Consider the following 23,369-nt stretch of genomic DNA (forward strand, 5'->3'; position numbering starts at 1 on the left):
AATTCTAACTTTTAAATAAAGCACACACGCACTTGCCTCAAAGGAAAGAGAAGTTCAGGGTGCAGGGGGCTCCTCTGAAGAACTGCCAGCGAAGGACTGAGTGTGCTGGACTGACCCATGACAAGGAGCTGTAAAACAGACTGAAATGTGCTGTTTGCTCACATGCTGGGGGGACAGTGGGGTTCACCCCCAATGCTTATATTTTCTCTTAGCTGGGTCAATCTGTTGCAGGAAGAGATTTGCAAACAGTCAGGCTGAGTAACAGCAGGTGACATCCGCAGAGAGCTGTGCTGCGGGGTTCAAGCTGCGGCCAGGAGATAAGCAATGCTGATGAATGAAGATGTTTTATGGCTCTAAATCCCCTTAGCAGTGTACTCCAGGCAGGCGCCGGTGCACCAGTGAATGAATACTGACAATATTACACAACAGCATTAAAGGGAAGAGATTACACAGGGCTGTGCTATTTACAATGCTTTCCCTCTCAGTAATGCAGCTGACCTTTCTGATCTCTGTCTGAAAAGCAGCAGATGACTCCAGGGGTCAGGATGGTTAACCTAGATTTTTGTAAAGCTGGCTGCATTTGCACTAATGCAGAAGTTGTGGGGAGGCCTGTTCCCCACGCAGTCCCACCATGTGTCCAGGGAGGAGCAGGAAACCCACCTGGCATCTCTCAACATCAAGGGAAAAGCTAGCAGGGTTGGTAAGGTTTCCTCAGCTGCTCCCTGACCCTGTCTCACTCCTCGCAAAGAGTTCCTGCTCTGCTGACTGTGCAGGGAGCCGGTACTAGGCTTTCCCCTGGAATGGTCTGGGCATGCTGGGTACAGAGACCATGGTGATTTTCAGCCCACGAGACTGGTCTGAAGGGCTGCCCCTCCTGCTTCCTCTGCTCACATGAATGTGTGCAAGGGGCTGTTGAGGCGTGGATGGATTCAAGTTGTTCAGTCTGCTCTGGTTGTCTCTGTTTGGCTGCAGGTTTGAAGTGCAGGAGCCCTCAGCAAGCTTCTTTAGCACACCTGAGTGTACTCGTGTCTTAAAACAAACCACTGGGGGAGCATCTCAGCTAGGGAGCAGCCCTAGGATGGACAGAAGGAAAAAGCATATTCAATATCGTTTCAAACAGAAACAGAGCTTGCTGTTAGATATCCTAAATAAGAGGAAAAAAGTATGTATGGCTACAAATGAACTTAGATTAAAAATCAGGGTAACATTTTCCTATATCTTTTTAAGACAGTCTGGTCAGAAATAATCTTGCCTCAGCAAATGGGCAGACAAACCAACCAACGAATCTTCATGAGAATTAAAAAGGCTTTCCCAACCCTGATGGCATGTTTTCACTGTGTCCATGTGAGTTCAAGAACGATGAAGCAGGTGCTTTGAACACGCAAGACAGTGCTTTTTAGGAAGCTCTGCTGAACAGGGGCTTTCCAAAAACAAGTGGTGCAAACCTGATCAATTTACCACCAGCTGGCAAAACATGACAAAAGCTACATCCAAGATCAGGGCTTTGACCACAGGAGATGCTCACAGTAAGATTCAAGAGAGATACAAGTTGGACGGAGCCTTGAGTATCATGATCTAGTTGAGAGGCGTCCCTGCCCATGACAGGGAGGTTGGACTAGATGATCTCTAAGGTCCCTTCCAGCCTAGGCCATTCTATGATTCTATACTGCAAGCAGCAGTACGGTAAAGCTTAATGAGTGTATGGAATATAATTTGTTAGGATACTGGGGAGGAAAGGCATAAAGGTTAGATTTCTGTCTGCCATACTAAGGACAGTTAGGGCATACATTAAGACAGATGCTCAAAGTTACATCTTGGCTGTCACGGCTGGCTGTAGACACTGGCACATGCATGGCAGGGGAGAACACTCTGGCCTGGCTACATAGACATTCCTGAAATGCCACCACTAGTTCTGCCACATGTGGCAATGCTGACCTGCACCTACAGACCTGTCCTGGAGCAGTGGTCAGAGGCAATCAAAGCACACAGCACTGTGTGTCAGCACACCCCTTGCTTTGTGCTCTCTGCTTGGTGCTTTTCTTTCATTCTGGTTCTGCTGGGGGCTGCCCCACATGCTGCCCTTGACTCCAAGGCTCATCTGGATATGCTGGTTTTCCTCTACCTCCAGGATTCCTTTCAGCAGAGGCAATAGCTCCAGTTTGTGTACTGAGTTGGTAATGCACAAAAAAAAGACAAACATCAGTTAAATTCATTTTTACCTATGAGTTTAGCAAAGATCTGTGCCTGCCTGCCTCCTATTGAAAGCAAGTCTTCTAGCACAGTACATGGCCAAACCTTCTTTCTATCAACCCTCCTCTTCTCAGACATTCAGCATCAGTTTCAAGACTAACAAATAAAATGCAGTAGTACAGCTCTTCCAAAGAAGAAAAGTTGAATGAGTAGCTACTGCAGGGACAGTCTAAGCTTTCTGATGTGGACTCCACACTGAAGTAAGCTGTATTCAGAGAAAGCCATTGAAAAAAAAGCCCCAAGGTAATGCTTCAAAGAAGCAAAATCAACATCACCAATGTGCCTAGAGAAATGGAGATCTCTCTCAGGGGTGAATGCAGCTACAGCACCTGAGATATACCCCACGTTGTTCACAGACTGTTGGCACTCCACCTAGCTCCTCTTTCTGAAGTCTTCTTCATCTCGGCTCTCTACAGCTGACAGAGCAATAAGCATTTGGGCTGCATAATAAGTAGCCATGATGATGAAGCGTGAGTAGGGCACAGGAAAGCAGAACTTGTTAAGCGCAATGGTCAGATCCGACACCATGAACAGCATCGCGCCGATGCAGGCCGAGAGCTTGGTCCATGTCCAGAGGTCGTTGCACAGCTGCACGCCGGCCACCGCTCGCCAACCCATGAAGCCAATCAAGGCGATGTAGACAGCTACCAGGTAGGTGAATGGGCCTGAGAGGTAGGAGTACAGGAAGGCATAACAGGAACTGGAAACAAGGCCCATCAACAAGCCGGCTTTGAGGTCCAAAGGCTTCATGCCGAAGGCTGAAGAGTACAGGATGTGTGTGATGGCGAACATCAGCAGACCTGGAAAGAGGCATTGACACAGCAAGTGTGACCTTTCATCAGTGACTGGCAGTTGGTAGCAGAAGAAAACATGTGGCTACACTGGGTTTAAAATACACCACAACAAGCACAGGCTTAGATGTCCTTGCATTGTTACAACCCTTAACTCTTCCAGAGGGAACCATACTGACCACTTGGGACCATGTTGATATAAAAATCTGTTCAGCCTTAGCACCAGGCTCCTGCCCCAGGAAAAAGCCCCAGCACATGTACAACCGCAGCCAAGTGCAACTCTTGTGATGCAAGCCGTTTTGCTGGGAGGGCAGGTGAACTGAGCTGCTGCAGAAGAAGCAAAGCTTGTTTTTCAGGTGGTTCCTCCTCCCGTGTTTGGGATGGAAGGGTGGGGGCAAGGCAGACCAAAGATCACCCCTCTAACTATCCAAAGCGTTTTGCTCGTAGGTCATGTGTGGAACAGGAAGGCTGGAATAAGAGCAGTGTAAGAACAATGAATGAAAAAATATACCAATCCCTCCACACTCGGACTCAAAGCCTGACCGTATTTAGCCACAAACCCAAAGGCACTCAGGGACTAAATCTGGCTTCTTCTCCATCTCTGCCGATAGCTAAGAGAAACCTAAGCTGGAAAGAAGCAGCTGGCATTTTTCAGAGACTGCACCAATGTGATCTGCCAACAATTTTATGGCTATTTACAAGATTCAGATGAACCGTAGCTAGAATTAATCAGTGAAAATAAACTGCCAGCTTCCCTTTGAAGTGCAGCACCCCTGAGAAATGCCAGATGTGGGTGTTGGAAGGTACTGCCCATATGTGATTTACTTGCCACTAATCTATTTGACAAGAAAAATCATCACAACATATTGATAAAGCTACTGACTACTGGCTGTCATACCAATTGTAGATAATGGGCCCCAAACTGAGTCCAGCTCCTCTGGTTCCCAGACCCACACATGGTGCAGCTGCAGGCTGTCCCACTTCATCCTGGCAGGGTTTTTAGGGGAGCTGGAAGTTTTTCATGCAGCTCTAAAGAATGAAATGGAGAAAAGGACGTGGGAAGCTGAGCCCACTGGCAGGCATGATGCTGTGGTGTAAAGGGCAGTCACTAAAACCTGCTGTTTCAGAGATTTCTTCATCCTAATACTCTTGGGTTGAGGCAGCTCAACACAAGTGTCACCCTGCCTTTGGCAAGGACCAGACATCTGCTGAAAGCTCAGCCATGGTGGGATAGGGGGGAGCCCACAGGAGGGAGGGGGCTGATGGGGATCCGCTCTGCAAGGTAAGGCCAGAGAAAACAGACAGTGTGAAGGGGAAGGAAGAGAAGTGCAAAGGAGCGCAATGAGAAGTTGATGTTCCACAGAGCTGTTGCACATCATGGGCACAGCACTGAGGAAACTGAGGAGGGATTTAGGACAAGAGCTGTTTATAGTGCAATAGTGCAGGAAAGGTTAGAGCCCTGAGGGAGGGAAGGAGTAGAAGGTTACTTCGCCTTAGCAGAAAGGAGTGTTTTCTTTCAGTGGCATTATATGGAGAGTTCTGGGATGGGGATCTGAAGAACGTGTTGTCCTTCATGCAGGCAGCTGGCAACGAGGAGGAGGGGATGCAGCAGCCAAGCAGAAGCCCGGAAAGGCAGGAGGAGTTCCATGATTTGTGGTAAGGCTGGTCACAAACAAGAGAGTCAGCTCCCAGGTTTGCTCATTCAACACCCACAAATCAAGCCAGGAATGGGGAAAACTATGACTGCTGCCTAGGGAGGGTGGCGGGTGCATTTCTCTTGCATTTCTCAGCCTTTGGCTTGGTCCTCTCAAGGGTCAGGCAGATCAGCCCTTATCCTCTCCATCCTCTTCCTTCCCTTGGGTGTCCATCCCCCTCCCTGCCCCTGGACTTCCCCCTCAGGCTGGCAGTAAGGCTTTTTTGTTAGTCCTGTCTTCTTCACCAAATGCATAAATTGTTTCTAAGTGCCCGTTATCTAAGAAAGTGGATGTTAACGTCACAAAATATCGTGTTCTTAGTGGACTGAAACAGCAAAAATGAAAAAAAGTGTGCCATGAGTAGGTTCCCAGGCTCTCACTTCCCTGTAAAGTAATGAACAAATGTGCTTTTATAAACTCATTGTCTCAAAAGCTATTCATATTAGCCCAGTTCCCAAACCTTTTTTTTAGCCCAAGAGCTGTAGATATTGAAGAGAAAGTACGTTTTTATCCAGTATTTCCTCTTATTCTCCTGAAATTTCAAATTCCCACAAACGGTGATGTCAAAAGGTTGAGTATTGTCAGCTGTTAACAACAGCAGCCTGCTGAGTTTTAAATAGGAGAAAATACATTTTGCAGAAGTGAAGGATGAAGTGGGGTAGTGCACTTTATCTGCTAACAGCTGAAACGCAGATGTTAACACTTTGCTCTGGAAGATGGTAGCTGAGATTAGCACAGACTGAGATAGACAGGAGACAGCCAAGATGAAGGCTCAGATTTTCAAAACAGTCCAAAAGAGCTTTTCTTCTCCTTAAGAAGAAAAAAGGTGTCTAAACCCACAAAGCAGCACTTCTCAGTTGTGAGACTAGGGTCAAAATTCCAGCTTATTTGCAGATTAAAACACGTTAACCAGATGCTGATTTTATGTGACTGGTTGACCTTCCTCTAGTGCTAAACTGGAGAGGGAACTCTGAGATGTCCCAGCTACGTGAGAATGGAGAAGCTTGGAACAGTCCGTGTACAAAAACAGTCATGGTGAGAATGAGGCCTTGAAAGTTTTCCAAGCCACAGCACAAGGAGCAACTCCAGGAGGCAAAACAGAAGCACCAGCAGTCAGGATGAGGCAAGCTGCACTGCGCTGGGTACCCCTGTTAGGGGGAGGCCTGTCGGCATGAATGCCAACACGCGACACAGAGGGCATGGCACCCCAAGAGAAGGCTGGAGTTCCTCAGCAGTATGCCCGAAGTTCACCCAGGTAGGTCCAATCCTCAGGGCCTACTATAAACCCCACCAAAGTCAGTAAAAATTTTTACACAAACTTTTAAAGAGATTGGGATAAGACCTTGCTTGGGAAGGATTAAAACCACATTCAGAGCATTTTGCCTTTCAGATCTGGCATTGCACACACTTCCCTCTCATAAAGAAAAAGCTTGTGGGAATCCCAGAATAAAACTAAATACTGACATCATGAGAGGGGGAGAAAATAAGCCACAACAGCACAAGTCAGAAAAGTTCCCTCGTCTCATAAAATTTTCCATCAGGACAGTCACAGTAGCCAGTTTTTGGTGGGTGTTATGTGAGATCCCTGTGCTGGTTAAATTGAGAAACCCCCACGAGTGAAGGACTCATCTACCGCTGACTTCTTGTGACAATCCACGGCTGGGAGAGTGTTGCTGCAGGCAGGTTCAACATGGCTTTAAATGATTAATCTAAATAATTATGTTCTAGTCTGCCAGCTAGCAAAATAAAACAAGCTTGTTTTGCTCTGAGAGATGTGTATCTTCCTGCAGAGAAGACAGGCCATTGTGGTAAGGTTTGCCCTTGATGCCCAATCATTTACATGTCTTGCAAAACAGACATGTCTTATACAACAGGCTGCATGATTCATACTGATGAACCTGCAAGTAGAACAAGATTTTTGATGCTTTGGTTTCTAGCACTTAAACACCTCCCACAGGCTACGGGCTTGTCTATCAAAACATAAGGGTCCTCTCCACCTGTTCTCCACTGAGGAGCTCTGCACCATGTGTCCTATTTCTGATCCTTGTGGCGAACGGCTGACGGACCTCCCTGTAGAGAGGTAGGAGCTAGATATTTCATGTAGCTTCATGGGAGCTGCCAAGTGCTGTGAGCGTTTCCTTCTCTTCCCCAGGGATTCTGTCCCTGCCACGTTCTCGGTTCCAGCCAGCTGGGATGCTGTGAGCACATGCCAGGGAGCCAGACCTGCCCCAGTTACCTCCCTAACCTCAAGCACAAGAGAAAGACTCACCCGTGATGTCACTCCTCTAACCATAATGGATTTTAGTCAAGGGGCGAGTGTTTCCCTGCCCAGGGCTTAAGCTGTACATGAATAAACAAAACACGTGGCCCAGCAGCTCATTACTAAATAAAAAGGGTAACAGCTGGGTACTGTGGAATGTCTTTAGGACTGAAACCGCACTCACCATGAATGAAGTAGCCCTGCTCCTGCCAGATGAGAAAGGCATCTCCCACTGCCGAGAACATGAGTCCTGCTAGGATGCGGCTGGCGCTCCGGTGTGACACTAAGAAGTTAATTCCATGAGCCAGAAGGAAAACCCACAGGCAGAAGATGGGCAGACATTTGATGAGGGCACTGAACCAGGAGGGGCTGGAAGTTGGCAGCCAGAGGACAAAATAGACACAAGTGGCTTTAAAGAAGGGCACCAGTTTGGGGCCTTCACTCTTCACCTAGAAGAAACAAAGAATAAAAAAAGAGACATTAACAGGATCATCAGAAGCATCAGTGGAATAAACTGCATAACAGAACTGACTCCTTCCTTTTGAAAGCTGTTTTTCAATGTATATGGTCAGTTAGCAGGCTTTCTACCCTGAGAAAGGCTGGTTGAACTTGGCCGTGATCCTCAGCCTAGACCTTTGGGACCCTCTCTGCTGAAAACACTTGTTGGCTGGCAGGATGAAGCTTGAGTGGTAGAGATGGAGAAAGTTTCAGATATCTTTTCTCTTTATTCTACTGAAAACATTTAGGCTATCAGTCAGACTCCTCTGGTGGTCCTTGCCACCTATCTTGTGTTTAGACTAACCCCTTTTACACACCCCCTTTCCTGTAGCTGTGAAAATACTGCACTCCCCAGCAGCAAACAAGCCAATAAAAAGTACAAATCTTCCCTCCCATTTTGGCAAATCCTCTCGCTTAGCCAGTCGCAGATCACCCTGAAGACATGATCTCTCTTCTAACCTGTTCTTTCTTCCCCTTTAGCCTCATGCCTGGAGCTTGATGTTGGCATCACCACGTGACTTCAAAACCCATCACATCAACCTCCCAGGTGAGGATACCACTTCCTCAGCTGACTAAAATCAACACCAATCACATGTTGCTTTGTTGTAGCATTACACTAATAATATACTGCCCAGATTGCAGGAAATGCTTTGACTCAGGGCTCTGCTGCGTAAATCCAGACACAAAAATGCAGCACAAGCATTAAGCTACTCATAATAAAGCCACAGCAGAGGCAGGGTGCAGAGCTACAGATTCCACAAGCTGAGTCTTCTCCTAACACATTTAGCTGGCACCACTCAGGACATCAGTAAGATATACATTGTGTTCACCTGCCCTCCTGTGATACTTCTGCATTTTAGTGCAAGTGGTGATAACCCCACATGAGAAACAAAGCCATGGTTTTATTTTCTCCTGGAGTGTAGTTGAGGGCCAAAACAAGGAGCAAAGGAAGAGACTGTGATTGCCTCATGTGCCTGCCTGAGCTATGTCCTGAGGTCTTTTAGAAGGCCTGTTTCCTCCTGCAGCTAAGGTCGTGCAACCTCCAGAGCTCCCTCACAAGCAGGGGCTCACTTAATCTTCTAATTTCTTTGATCAAGCGAGAGTTGCTTAGTATCACAACAACTTCGTACTACTCATGGCCAAAGCACACAGAGGCCTCATGCACTGGAGGAGGGCATGGGGTAAAATTTAGAGGCATCAGAGCTGGGTTCACACTGCAAAGTCCATCAGAATCTGAACATCCATGTGTGATGCTCTAGGGTTGCTTTTCTCAGGCAAGGAGCCCATGCTGCAAAAACTTACAAAAGAAACACTGGTCTTTTTTTCCAAACCACTTGGCCCTATTTCTGCTTCCTGCATCATGGGACATTGCCATGACACAAAACCAGCATCCATCTTCCTTTGATGCAGTATGTCTTAGGCAGATACCTAGAATGGCTGAAGTCTGCACAGCAAACATCTCCATAGAATCATAGAATGGTTTGGGTTGGAAGGGACCTTAAAGATCACGTAGTTCCATTCCCCATAGATAGCCACGGGCAGGGACACCTCCACTAGACCAGGTGGCTCCAAGCCCCATCCAACCTGTTCTTGAGCAATTCCAGGGAGGGGGCTTCCACAGCTTCTCTGGGAAACCAGTTCCAGGGGGTTCCATGCTTACAGTGCTCAGTTAATAAAGCCTAAACTCATCAAAATTCAGGAGCTTTTACAGGCACAAGCAAAGGGAGTCAGGGGAAGGTGGAAGACAGAGGCAGTGGAGGACATTTTCACATGCAGTATCTAAAAAGGGAATGCAATCTCTGAAGCAGCAAGACCATAAATAAAGGGCATCCCAGGAAGACAGTACTTTTAAAATTGTTCTCACATCTGATGGAAATTTCCCCAGCATATCAGCAGTTTCTTAGCAGTAAGGTATTTTATTTCATTATTGCTGTATACATTATTCATAGACTATTGCCATCACGATTTTTAAACACTCCATTAAACAACCAGGCTACACAATTCACTTACAAAAGGACATCAGCAAGCCGTTCACTTTCTTGTATTACATGGGGAGCCCATCATGAGTTCTCTGCTTAGGTTGTCTAAATTAATCACCATTTACCACTTCTTGTCTGCATTCCTTGGGAAAATTCTGGCAGCAAATAACGAATTAACTTGAAATAAAAGTCATAAAAGCCTCTGTAGTCTCACAGCACAGGGGATGCCTGGGTACTATCAAGTACTGTAAGGGGAAGAGGAACCAAGCTTCCCTCTCCTTCAGACCCAGCACCTTGCCCTTCTGAAGTGACACATCAGGCTCAGACTATCCAAAGCCAGTGCCCAGCTCCAGCCCTGCCTCCTCCCCTTCTAACTCTTTTTTATTAAACATGTAGTTGATCACATTCATCCTCTCATACTTGCAGGCAACAGATGACAGCACTTCTGGCAGGGTTTCTTCCTCTCTCTCTGGCTGTAACAACCCCAAGGTCTTCAGCAGGTGACACTAAAAACCTCCAGAGCTACAAAGTACCAAAACATTGTCAGCATCAACAGTGCTCCAGGTCCCTGCAACAGTCTCCACTCAGGTAGGTAGCTTTTACCTCTGAAGACAAAAGTTTTTGCTTTATTTGCAACACATCACAGGGGTACTTACAGAAGAGCATTTGGGCTAATAAACACAGGAAGTTGGGGGTTTTTTTAATACCTTACATTTAATACCTTACCTTCTAGAAGCAGTTACCATTACAGTCACAGCTTGCCCTCCTCTATGTGCATTCATGATGAGACAGTTTTCAATTATAGTTGTCATTTTCCCCAGGAACCTTGCCTTACTGAATATAAGATACACACTTGGGCAGAAAGATTATGTTTGCTTGGTAATCTTAAAATTACCATTTCTTACTATATGGGTGTTAATTTCCCAAGCCCAACCAGCATTATTTTAAAATAATAGTTTGTGGTATTTTCAACCTAGTAACAATTAAGGAATTTTTCAGACATAAGGTGTCAGATTCCAGTCTCAGTTACTCACCCATTCGCCCTGGAATTTAGTGTTATGAGTCCTTGTATAAGTTTAACCTCATATATCTAGAGGGCCTACAGTCTTCTCATCATTAACACTTTATTCCTGTACACTTCTACAAATACACATCAAATTAATTATTTCCAAACACGCCCTTGCCCATTACTGAATGCCCCTGTGCTGCCTCCGACCCAAACGAGTGCCCCGTGAGGGGCACCCCTTGCTGAGACAGAGGTACCTGCTCAGTCGCAGGCTGGGCAGCTCGTCCTGCCAAGGTGGTGTCGCACTGGAAATGCTTGGGAGAAGTCTCCCAAGAAAAACTGAGGCAACCAGAGGGTGAGGCTGGGGCATTTCCCTCTGTTTGCACGTGTGGCCAGGGTCTGGGAAGAGGTGATGGGGCAACTTGCCATTTGAAAGACAAGTCAGGGCTGGTATTGGGAAACTGCGCCAACGCGAGTGAAGGCTGTGGCTTCAGGAAACCCAAGCAATAATCCATGACTGGACTTGCCTGTATCTCAGGGAAGGGAACATTATTTCTTGGCTGCATGGATAAATTGCATCAAACCAGCCATATCCTTTGCACCCGTGTCTCAGAGTTGGAATGTGAGATGGGGCTGCTCCGTGGTATTGGAAAAAGAAGCACTTGATGCAGATGATAAGGTCCTTTTTGCTAATGTGTGTGATTTTTATGGCTTTAAAGCTTGGGGTTTGCCATTTTGTTACAAATTCTACTGCATTTTTCTTCCCACTTTTTCTTCCACTGCTAATTTAATCTGTGCTGAAATGCAGCACAGAAAACATCTTTAATATAATGACAGAGTAGTATTTCCAAGTTTTGAATTTATAAACTGTACATAACTTAGGGCATTTTCTCAATTGCTATGACTACCAAGTTACTCAGAGTCTTGAAAAACTAATTTAAATTGCTGTAAAGCCACTATCTCTGTATTTCTGGAATTACAGTGAAAAGATCATTTATTAAATTATCTGTATCCGACCAAATCCAGTGACACTTTCTGAGATTTAGGCAGAGGAAGGAAGTTGTGTCCTGGCTCTCACCAAGAGATTTTGGACCAGATGAGCTCTAGTGGTCCCTTCCAACCTCAGCCATTCTGTGATCTTCAAAAAGAACCTGGGATTAGCACCTGCAGCTCTCTAGAGACTTGGGGCGTGGATATCCACCTCTCTGATAGGGATTTAAAGGTTTACAGTTTCTCTTCTTGTTTTGTCTGTACTCATTCCGCTCCAGTTTGAAATATTGCTCATTTCCTTGTTGCTGTTGTTCAACAGTGACAGATGATGCTATCACACAAGTATTCCAACCATGCTGTGATTTGATATTGGTGTAAGGCACCTTACACTAGAATTGGCAGAGCTGAAGGGCCATAAAGACTGACAAAAAGTTCCCAATGTGCAAAATACATACAAGATGTACCACACAAAGATGACCAAAAGCTTCACACAACAGCTCTTAAGCTCTATCTGCAGATAGTTATTGGTGACTTCCCTAGAGCCCAGGAGTCTGGGCTGGATGAGCTCCTCTTGCACCTCCCTGCTGTGCAGCACCGGGAAATGTATAAACCAATATTCGCTACTGGGAATGACCTGAGGGACATCTGTGCTGCGCCTCAGCATCACAGCCAGCCTGTGCTGACTGCTGCAGGCACATAACTGAGCCAAAAAATTTACAGCTAGCTCCCAGAATAAGTTGCATCCACAGAGGCACGACTACATTTGTAAGCCAGTGCCCTGATTTTCTTTAATATTTTTGAGTCAGTTGTCTGTAACTACATTGCAACTGGAATGAAGCAAATCCAGCTGTCGCAGCAAGGGAGACATCTTGTACCTGAGGTATAAAAGAACATCAGAGGCTTGTTCCTTTGAAATCCTGAAGCGGGACAAAGTTCGCTATTCCAAAGCCTCACACAGGTCCCAGGATATAACATGGAGTACCAAATAATGCTCTTCTCTACACAAGTCCCCTAAATCGGCTCACACAGAAAATAAGTATACTGCCTCTTCCAGATACCAGCCGTGTGCCAGCCTGCTGTGGACATATGGCTTACTCTCATTAGGCTGTGAAATGCTGCTTTCCAGGAAAAGTGTTTTAAAAATAATATCCCAGCTATTCCACTGAGCACCTCTTGAGCACAACTGTGTGCACAGGCCAAAAAAAAAGCTAGGCTGTTGTCCTCCACCCATCCCTCCCAGCGCCTTGGCTGGCTGAGTACCCTTTTGTGTATCCATAGCTTTGCTGCTTCTCCTGGCTTTTGGTATCCTACATGGTGGATCCTGCCTTGGGTCTGCCCTACTGGGGCAACAGTTCTTGTGCACCGACAAATATTCATGTGGCTTTGTTGCCATGTGTTATGATGCCACTGCAAGCCCGTGGCTTATGTTTCTCATTCCCCAGAATATGTGGCTCTTTGCAAGGCACTGACAATCCTCTGTGTGGTCTGAGTCACAGAGGGAGAGCTGCTTCAGCCTGGGGATGGACCGCAGTTAGGACAAAGTACATGGAACAGGCTCTCATCTGTGGAGCAACGGAGAACCAACACAGTTCCCCAACAGGCTGAACCTACAGAAAAGTCATCTTTGTACTTAACCAAAATGGCTAAACCATAAGGAGAAGCTGATGTGTGCACAGATCCTAACCAGAGGCAGCCAGTTCTCCTCTGAATTCAACAACTCATCAGCTTTTGTTGAACCATGGAGGAACGCAGCACTGCTGGGCAATTCCTGGCCACAAACACGCATGAGCTGACTGCAAAGCCACCATCCTGGGCTTGCCTGCAGGTTCCCACCTTTGCTCAGATGGTAAAACCTCAAGCTTTCTGAATGTGTTCACACTGAAACTGATAGAAAAAAGGGGGAATTTTTAGGCAGGGGGCCTGGTGAATGTGTAAAAGGGACGATTCAGCTCTTTGGTACCCAAATTCATCATTCACATCTTCCCTATCCTGGGTGGATGCAGGGGCTGTCACAATGACTAGCCCTGGTGTGGCCCTCACCTGGCCACAGAGCAAAGGCCTCAGTGACTACACTGGCCACTCAGCTCTGCATCTCTCTGGGCAGCTTGCAGGGCTGAAAGAGGAGGAGATGGCTGAGAAGTAAAGCAATCAGCCAGATGGCACTTTCCACTCCACTGCATTGCTGAAATATTACAGCTGGCTGGGATAGTCCTAGCTGGTACACTCTGGTTAGAGTAGGTGAGTGCAAGGTGCTTCATCTCCTCTTCTGCTCTCCTGCAGGAACAAACATGCTTCTGGGAGAAGAACCGATCGCCTTTTGTCAAGAAAGGCACCAGCTTGTACATGCCCCAAGTTGTTCCTAAATAAAATTGTGAGAAAGTGTTTGTGGGTGGTGATGAGTTACTGAACATAACAGGCAGGTTGATCCAATCAACCTGCCTGGAAGACTATGTTGGTGCAACATATTTGTGCAATCAATAAGAGGATTTCTGTTTGTGTTGGAGGTGCCACAGGCCAGACATCCAAGGCAGATGGCTTCTGAACAGGCTCCACGTGCTGCAGGAAATTCAGGGTAATAGTTAAAACCCCCTCCCCTCAAGTGGAGACAAGATCATAGAGGCTCCATCTACAATGGTCTTGTAAAATAGCTATCACCCACAAGATAGTATGTGCTTTGCCTTTGGGAGCTGATAACCCTCTATCTCCATCATGCTTCTGCCATGCAATGAGTTTCATCAGGCCTTGTGGTGCTCTGTTGCAGCTACTGGCACTCCTCAGCACAACTCAGGGCCTCCATTTCTCCAACATGGGTAATGCAGTGAAACTCATCTTGTTCAGCCAGACCTGTTCACAAGTGGTCCAAAAATCACAGTTCTGTCTGACAGGAGAGCCTCCATCGATCAGTGCAAGCCAGAATAACACGGCTCGGCCTGAACACTTCCCACCTGCAAAAAGACCATCCTCCCAGCTCAGGCGCATGTGACAGAAGCAGTGGGTCCAAGGCAGCTCTTCCATCCCCAGGGTGTCTTCAACTCTGCATGCTAAATAGGGCCGGTTCGGTGGTTTTTCTCATCCCTCCCTCTACCCCAGCAGCCTGGTTACTCTCTTCCTCCCCCCAGTTAAGCAAAGTAAGTCCCAGCTGCACTTCCCAGCTTTGCTCCACAGTGGACTGACATGGGCTGAGATACTCACCTTTTTCTTGAGACCGAGCTATGGCTATTTGCAAGAAAAATACAATTAAAAATTTGGCACAGGCCCTCACAGTCCTTAGGTGGTGAACTCAGCTATATGGCTGCACAAGTTGTTGGCATCAGAAAAGTCTGCCTTTGGTGGAGGCACAGGGGAGGAGGCTGTGGGTGAGGATAATCAAATAGGCATCTAACAAGGGCCCTGCGCAGGGCTGGACTGCTCCACACACAGCTGCACACAGACACAAGAACCACAACAAAAATGTTCATTTCCAAGCCAGGATCCTACCTGACTTGCAGTCATATCAACATTCAACCTAATCTCCGGATTAACGGGGCAGGGGAGATGAAAACCTATCAACACCAAGGTTAAAAGCTTTCAGATGAGCATCTTCCCCCCTTAGATGTGATGGGAGGAAGCAGGGGGGCACATGCTGCCTGGCAGGGGGGAAAACTTTGCCCCCAGCAGCTTCTCCCCCAGGATGCCACAGCTCAAGTGCCTGCAGCGCAGCCACACGCCTGGGCACAGCCGGGCCAGGGCACTGCCACCCAGGAGGAGAGTGGGAGGGTTTGTACCAAGCTAGCTGGGGAGCACGGGAGCATGGCTACACAAGAGAAGTCTGTGCCACCCAACACTTGGCTTTAGCCGTGCTGTGATCTGCCACCAACCCGTCATCTGTTGCGTGGGAGTAAATTTCGGAAGGGGATTGTCTAAGATAGGTTTTAGGAGAACACTGCACTGAATGCACAATGTATAAAGGATAAGTAAATAAATGGCTCATTAGGGATACGAGCAGTAACAGCCTTCATTTCTGCCCCTTCCCAAGTGGAGGTAGGAGGAGCCGAACTGCCACTCACATGGAAATAGCAAAGCAACAATACAAATACAGCAGCAATCCCATCTGGTCTTCAGGTGCTTCATGAAGAAATTAAAAAATGCTGTGTGCTGAGCAGTCACAGTGATCATGCTCACAGGGCTGCTGACGAGGCCAGTTTGACTCAGCAGTCAATGTGACCTGGGAGCTCTTGTACATGGCAGCTCTCTGCTGCTACGCCCACAAGTTTTTACAAAAATGCATCTGCAAACACCTGGGATGTAAAATAGCATGGGGAAAAGTCACAGATACGAAACTGGAGTCTCGCATTCAAAAGACTCATTGCAGGATGCCTTGGAAGTGAGGAAGCAGTCCCATAACAGCCTGAAGTGGAGGCAGGTGATTCTGGAGCCAAGGAAATAGTCGCTACCACATCAGGGCACTGCCTGTGCCACATGCTGCACCAGGAGCCTGCTCCTTGTCTTTTACATTATGACATTGCCCAAAGCTATCTTGAGACACTGCACCATGGTGTTCTCTCTAGCAATCGAGGAAGTTACAGCATCCATAAAGGTAACTCCTGCACTGAACAGAAGAAGACACTGTGTTAGCCTGGCTAACTATGGTCAACAATCTGTGCAACACTATCTCTGGACTTTTCCTCCACTACGCAGGACCTACTGCTGTCAGGCCGGGTGAAGTGAGACACCACTACAACAGCCAATCCCTTACAAAGTCACTGGAGAATCTGCCCTCGGCTTTCTGGGACTGCAGGGAAGCCTTCAAGACGGCGAAGCCTTTCTTTAGCAGATATTAATTCATAAAAAAATCAGATTACAGACAAATGATGTTTCACTCTGAACTAAAGACTCAACTTGGATATGTGTGGTTTTGCTAGGGCTTGATTGGGTTGGGTTGGGTTGGGTTTGCTTTTTTTCTAAGCATCATCTGTCCTGCCTACCACACTAGCATAGGACCACAAGCAGGGCTATTTTAAAAACCTTTTCTTAACCTGTGGTAGAAATGATGTGTAGTAATCCTATAGCTGTCAGCAGTTTTGGAGACCGCCTTGGTACATTGCCTATGGTCAGCAGTGTACCATTGCCAATGACCAATAATGTTAAACCAGTCAAGAATTCGAATGTCTCTGCAGAGCTATAGGAGCCGTCACAGACAAAAGCTTTCAGGGTAGTCCACCAGCTCTCAGAAATGAAAGCAAACAAATGGCATTTGTCTGCCAATATCTTATCTCAGAGCAAAGACTGCTCTTCCCTCCTGGGTTTCTAGATCTTCCTTTTTGTATAGCAGAAAGCAAGCCTCTCCAAACATTTCCTTTGGCGGTACTACTCATAAAAGAACCCCTTGCAGATATTTAAAAACCTGAACCACAATGGGTCTGTCTTTTCATTTTGCTCTTCAGAGCTGCAGTGCTGCCACAGCAAGGACACACACCCTTCCTTGGAGAGTGAGGTTAAGTAGGGCTGTGTCCTGGGACCTCAGGAGGATGCTGTGAAGCCACAGGGAACTTCAGGAGGCAGCCGGCACCCTGGGATGTACAAGTCAGTAGCTGTCTCAGGCAATTCCTCTCAGGATGGGAAGGGACAGTTTTTCAGCTTGTCACACCAAAATCCAGATAAAAAATTTCTACTGCGTATGGAAAAGTCTCCACAGCTCATCGTGGGGATGGTTTCCAGGCTACAAACACATGTTCTTAGGAGACTTGTCATTATTTGTTATTTCCAAAATCTACTCTTGTGCCAAGATGTGCCTTGGGCAAGTCAGTATCAGACACAAATTACATGAAGATAAACTGCACTTTGCCAGCGAATCTCAACAGATGCGGAGTGGGCCGGTGCAAATACTAACCTGTGCAAACACTAACCCACACACTCCCAGGATTCACATTAATATATAGAGGTGTCACTTGCAAAACCCCTGCTGTAATCAGTCTGAATATACAAATGCAGATTACGCTCACAAACGAGCGTGCAGCTGCCCACCACCGTTATGCCCTTTATACTGAGGGTGCAAGTCCACAGCTGTATCGGGCATTAGCCAAGTGAAAATTTCACAAACATCAATGAAGTGATAAACTTGTTGTCACACTCCTTTTATGTCAGGGTTGCAGGGGAAAGCCATGCAACTTGCTTAGTTTCTCTTGTAATGGAGCTATCCAGGCACCCTGGCTGGCTCTGACTTATGCCATAACAAAACCAAAAGGCACAAGCAAGTAGGGATATGGCACAAGCTCAGTTCTGCAAAAGCCGTGGGAGACAAAATGACTCACGTAAGGCTGAGAACCTACTCAGTGTTTCTACTATGTGCTGAAAAACGTGCAGCTGGCTTAACATCAGACTTACTCTCGATCTCAAGCAGCAATTCAGAGGCTACTTGCAACTAGCAGAAGTGCACTCATTTTGATATATAATTGGAAATTTAATGCCTGATGCCAACTGGTGCCATATCTGTCTCCAAAGCTGGTGTCTGGTAAGGGGCAGAAAATGAAACCTTACCATTTGAACTTGATAAAAGTCCCAAGGACAATTCAGCAACATGGCATGTGTCATCCCCCCCCCCGCCCCAGTCTTGGAAAGTACATTTTGGAGTAATCTACATGAATTAGTTTTGGGGAGAAAGTGTAGCCTGCTCGCAGAAGCAAGGTATTTCCATAAGCTCACAGCAAGGTGAATCAAAACAGCCACCATCCTCATGAACAGGCAGATTTGCAACACAAGAGTCAGCTTGCAACATTGAATTAGTGCAAGAGGAGACACAAGTGATGACCTTCCAACCTAAACCATTCTACGATAAGCTGTGCTTAAGAACGTTCAGAGGCTGCTCTGTGTGGCCCCAGGCTCTCTGCAGGTATCTGAAATCTTTCCCACCCTAGCATGCCTGAAATCTTCCAGGAAAGCGCTCGCCCAACCCATCCACCACCTTTCAGCTCTGGTGGTGTGTAATCTCCTAGACAAAATTTTCTGCTCCGTGTCACCTGGATACTTGTACACAGAGGGAAGCTCTAGACTGACATGCTTGTCATACACAAACCTGTCCTTAGCTTGCATGCTATTTAGATTTTATGACAGCACAAGAAATGGATATAGGAAGGGCACAAGCGGACTAGAAGCAGCAATACCCATCGCCTTCATTACTGCGTGCTGCAGTAAGCAAAACATATTGTAATGGCAAATCTATTGGGCATTTTGTGACACGAAGGACAGCAGAGAAATTAAGTGCTAATGTAATAGCCACTTAGGCCTCCGGCAGGGAAGGGAGTTACATAACTCATAATCTTTTACTGTTCAAGAGTTTCCACACGCCAACAGAAGACAGGTTCCAGATGCCAGAGCCTAATTTCACTGGAGTTATTACTTCCTCAGTATTATGCAGTTACCCACAGAGAAAGATAACTTTGGCTCTTCTGTCACACTCAGTGCATTTTGTATATAGACACTCGAACATGGAAAGAGAACAGAAGAAATGCATCTCTGTCCATTCAGAGGAATTTTGTGTAAGTACAGGCTTCTGAACTGGACCCACAATCTTAATGCACAAAGCAGACTTTGAACAACAGACGCATGTGACTCAAGCGATATACTTGAGTTAATGAAGCCTTTAATCTACAGTGCTGCCTGCAGCAGCGATCGGCACTAACTGCTAAATGCAGCCACACTGGGACTGGAAAGAACATGAGAGAAGCCCACGCTTTCCAGCTTCCAATTTCACTTACCCAGATCTAAGCCCACCCTCTCATAGCAACAGCTACAGCAAAGAATGTCAATGTCATAGTAAGAATGCACAAGTTCAGTCTGAAATAATAAACAGTGGCATGTAACACTATGCCTGGGCTCTAGCTGGCATAAATCTGCACAACTTTTTGCTCAGTAGGACCAAAGCTTTTAGGCTGCTCCCAAAAGGTCTGACTGACATAAATGTTACTAAGATCCTGCTAAGCCTACCTGAGGTAATGATTCCCTCTCTTACTTCATTTAGTTCAGATGTTTTGAGATCTTTTCTGTAATTCATTTAAATTGGTTTTGTTTTTATACAAGTGCCGTCTTTCCATAATTGTCTATGTGGTATATAAATGTGCATGTTTACAAGCCTCCTGTGTAATAAAACCCCAATTTATGATGTGTTTAAGTAATGGGGAAAACTACAATAAAAGCAACAACGTTGCATATAAACAAAGAGAACAAGTAAAATTAACCATTTTGACTTAGAGGGTTACTAGCACTTTATTCATTAATCCAGAAATAATACATCCTCTCTTTAAGAAGCAAAGGCTGAAGTAGTTCAAAGTGTGATCTGGCTTTCTTGTTTTCAACAGTAGTTTGAGGATTATGGAGCATACTTTCTAATAATAAACCTTTAAAACTGTGCTTAGACCTGCTACTGCTACAATTGCCCATGGCACAGAGTCTCTAAGCAACATGATTTACATCAGGTTTCTATATTCATCTGGAGGAGTGTGGTTTGGCCCCCCCCAGAAACTCAAATGATACCCACTCAATTCTCTAGTCCTATTCAATGTTTGTTGCTGGTGAATACCTTTCCAGATCATACCTTTCAGGTTTTTTGCTTGAGGCATCCAAAATATATTCTTCCCCAACCCAGTTATCTCTGTTTAAAGATAGAAATCAGAGGGCAAAAGGGAAGGGACAGAGCTTGTTAAGATACAGCTTCTGGACAAAAATCTGTCTCAAACAGGGGGTTTCACCTCCCTCCTACACATAGGAAAGTGCTGGGCCAAGTATAAGTTAAGTCCAGAGGGGATGTAGGAGGGATGAGAGCCCATGGTTCATCTTGCTCGAAAAGGCACACCGATAGAATTTGTAACTCCTCCCAAAAAGAGAAATATTCTAAGCCAAATAACATCTTTATATTCCCCATTCCCTGTTTTCCTCAGGGTGGCAAGAAGCCCTGTGCTAAGTTTAGCCATGACTTTAGGGTAAAAATGGGGTCCCTTTGGTCAAGAAGCATTATGTAACTGCCAGAATGACCGGGTGTCTCCAGGCTCATCTCCCGCACGCCTGCAGCCCCTGCAGTCACGGAGCCTGCTGGGCAGAAAGATCCTTAGGGCAAGGGCTGTCTCCCACAAGCTCATGCTAAAAACTGCTTAACCAATAGCAGGGGAGGAAGAAAAAAGGGACAAAAATCATGAACAAAGCAGTCTCAGAAAGGACTTTTATTAAGATGGGACCAATGATGACTAAACAAGAAGGAAATTAAACCTCACATAATACATGGTACATTTGCCTCATGGATAACACTGCTCTCCAACCGCAGGCTCTTGGCTTTGTGCAGAAAAGGCGGCTCTTAGTCGGAGCAGTATCAAGAATAATAATTTTTCAGTATGATGCTCCTGCTTGCCTAGCAGAGTAAGCAGTGAAAGCTTCCATCAAAGGTGACTTCCAACCAGAGCGAGCTTCACTCACCAGCTGGAACAAGACCGGCAGACAAATGCATCTTCTCTGCCACAGCCCAGCGCCATGCAAGTCCAGACTTCGGCATCAGCAGAACCCCAGAGCTTTATCCCAGCTGAGGACCTGGCACAACACACTGAAAGGTATTTTGGCCCCAGATTTGTTTATTTGTGGGCATGCACCCCCCTCAGCACATCTGAATTGTGCAGCACCAGAGACAACAGCTTGGCTGGCTCTGCACGGTGCCATTCCTTGCGCACCGGGCAGACATGCCAACCCCCTCAGGGCCGTGATGCACACCTGGCAGCCAGCGCGAACAAGCCATCCTAGCGGCGACCTCTCCCTAGCTTCCTCTCTGTGCTCCATGCCTCCTTGCCTGGTTTCTCCCAGCTATCAGTTGTACAGCAGACCTGGAGCCCAGGGTTTCTGACTTTTGTTATAAGAGCGTCCTAAAGAAGGAAATAGGGGAGACGCAGGAGACCAGGTCGTGGGTGAGCAGTCAGGGCCATCTGCTGCAGTTACATACAAAGGCCGTCGCTTTGAAACGCTTTGAAAATTGTGTCGCTCTCGGCTGTGCTCTTCTAGAGTCCTCCCCATTGAGGCTGATGCTGCAGTGTACTGGGAGAGGACAAACGCTGTAGACAAATCAATTCCTCCAGCTAATTTGATGATGCCTCAGGTGCTGCCCCGACAGAGAGCGTCCCCATTGTGTCACAGCAGCGATAGCCACGCTGGCTCCAAACACCTGGTAGATCTATGCAGCCAGAGGCAGTGCGGTACAGAGATAAGGCCTGGGCCCCAGGGGTAGCACCCAGCCGGACCGATTGCCTGCTGCTCTTCCCTTCCGCAAGCGATTTATTGGAGAGAGCCCACCAGCTGAGCAGCCACCTTGCTTCTCCCCGCCGTGCAGCTCTTGCCGGCTGCTGTGCAGGGCCACACCACACTCCTGCGCAGCGCACGCTGCTGCACGACACCGTGTGAGCCTGCCCTTCATGGACAGAGCACAGCTGATGCTGGGGCAGCGCAGCGCGCTCCTTTAGGGGAACAGTGATGTGAAAACCCACTCAAGGCGACGTGCAAAGAACTGCTTCTTAACAAATGGAAGGCTGGCAGGTTTTTTTATGAGCTCTTTGGAGGATCAGATGCCCTTTCCTTCCACCTCTACAGCCATGGTAAACAGCTGCAGCTCTGGTCGCAGCTCCCCGTCTCATCGTCCCTCGAGATCTCCACAGCTTCCCATCTGAGTTAGTTGCCTTTGGTGAAGCAAAGAGTTGGTATGTCAGGGATGAAATCAGAGCAGAAATGTGCTTCGCTACGTGTCAAAAGGGCAACTGAAGTTGGTTTTATTCAAGTTACCTTCCTAAAGTATAATTCCTGGTGTAGATAAAGCCTTCCAGACTGAACTACGTACACTCTTCCCAACGCACACTCACGCCTTAGTCATTTGCCTCCTCTTAAACTGTGGCTGAAATAATGCTCTGCGAGACCACCCTGATTCACTAGCCCTAACAGCCAAGGACTCCGTCTTGCAAATTATGAAATAAATTCTGCCACGTTTTGAGCCATTCCAGTATTGTTGCAGCACAAGATTTTACTTTCAAGGTACATATACACAATTGACTGTAACCAAAAGCATTACTTAAGGATGAGTTTAGCTTATGGCACAGACGCACAAAGATATCAAACCTCTTCAGTTATTTTTTTAAAAGCACACACAAAAAAAAGTTTGGCACTCCAGCGGTATAATTTACAAGCTGCTTCCCTCTGTCTCTAAAGATAAAATTCAGCCCCAGGCTGCTGATGAACTTACCAGGTACACATTAATAACTGGGGGAAAATTCATCTGAAGCATCAGACAATACAAGCTGCCGTGCAGAACTGGCAAAGCAATTTTGAAGTATTAAACCCTGGATTTGTAAGTTAAGAACGGGGAAAGGACAAGATTTCTACCCGCAGAAGAGAACACAACAGACTGGCCATTAGCCAAAGTATTTCAAAACAGGCAGATAACGGGTCCACAGGGAACAAGGATACCAGCAATAGGTGTTCAGTGCTGCAGCAAAGCACCAGGCAACTTCCCCACCAACAGCTACTGGTACAGCCCGCGTTAGCTGCTGGGGCGTCAGAGAAATCCCTGGCTTTCTAGAAAGAGGAACATGCAAAGCAGCGTGTCTAACGGTGCAGCTTCTCTGCTGTTCGGGCTGAAAGCATTTGTTTTGTCTGCTTCAGCACTGAAACACCCTTCCCCTTCACCTGCAGGGCCAGGACTTGGCATTGCTGGCGTGAGCCGCGGCCACTTCAGTCCCGCTGTGCTGCCACCACGTCACCTGCGGACGGGGCCACCTCTCCCCCACGAGACAGGCAGGTGACACCGTGTCATCAGACGGTGGAAGCGCCAGGCTGGCTTGCCAGGGGTGACAAGCTCTCGGCAGGAGGTCGGCAAGCTCTGCCCGACGCGGGGGCCGGCGCCAG

The 23,369-nt window shown here is 46.9% G+C and overlaps 1 protein-coding gene across 1 annotated transcript; it reads right to left on the reverse strand.

The window, feature by feature from the left end:
* Positions 1-2,622: 2,622 nt before the first annotated feature.
* TMEM86A (transmembrane protein 86A) lies at positions 2,623-7,979 on the reverse strand. The gene is made up of 3 exons (XM_009865859.1): positions 7,953-7,979; positions 7,180-7,444; positions 2,623-3,050 (listed from the first exon to the last, which is right to left on the reverse strand). The coding sequence occupies exons 1-3, from the start codon at positions 7,977-7,979 to the stop codon at positions 2,623-2,625; spliced, it is 720 nt and encodes a 239-aa protein (XP_009864161.1).
* Positions 7,980-23,369: the final 15,390 nt, after the last annotated feature.

This window comes from Apaloderma vittatum, unplaced genomic scaffold (genome assembly GCF_000703405.1).
Source record: "Apaloderma vittatum isolate BGI_N311 unplaced genomic scaffold, ASM70340v1 scaffold16043, whole genome shotgun sequence".
Lineage (NCBI taxonomy): Eukaryota > Metazoa > Chordata > Aves > Trogoniformes > Trogonidae > Apaloderma > Apaloderma vittatum.

Bases quoted from the DNA above. Each gene is read 5' to 3' on its own strand.
- TMEM86A (XM_009865859.1), bottom strand. From the start codon at position 7,979: ATGAGGCTAAAGGGGAAGAAAGAACAG. The intron at 7,445-7,952 runs GTTAGAAGAGAG...TGTTTCTTCTAG, and splicing joins TAAAGGGGAAGAAAGAACAG to GTGAAGAGTGAAGGCCCCAA. The intron at 3,051-7,179 runs GTGAGTGCGGTT...GCCTCTTTCCAG, and splicing joins GCAGGGCTACTTCATTCATG to GTCTGCTGATGTTCGCCATC.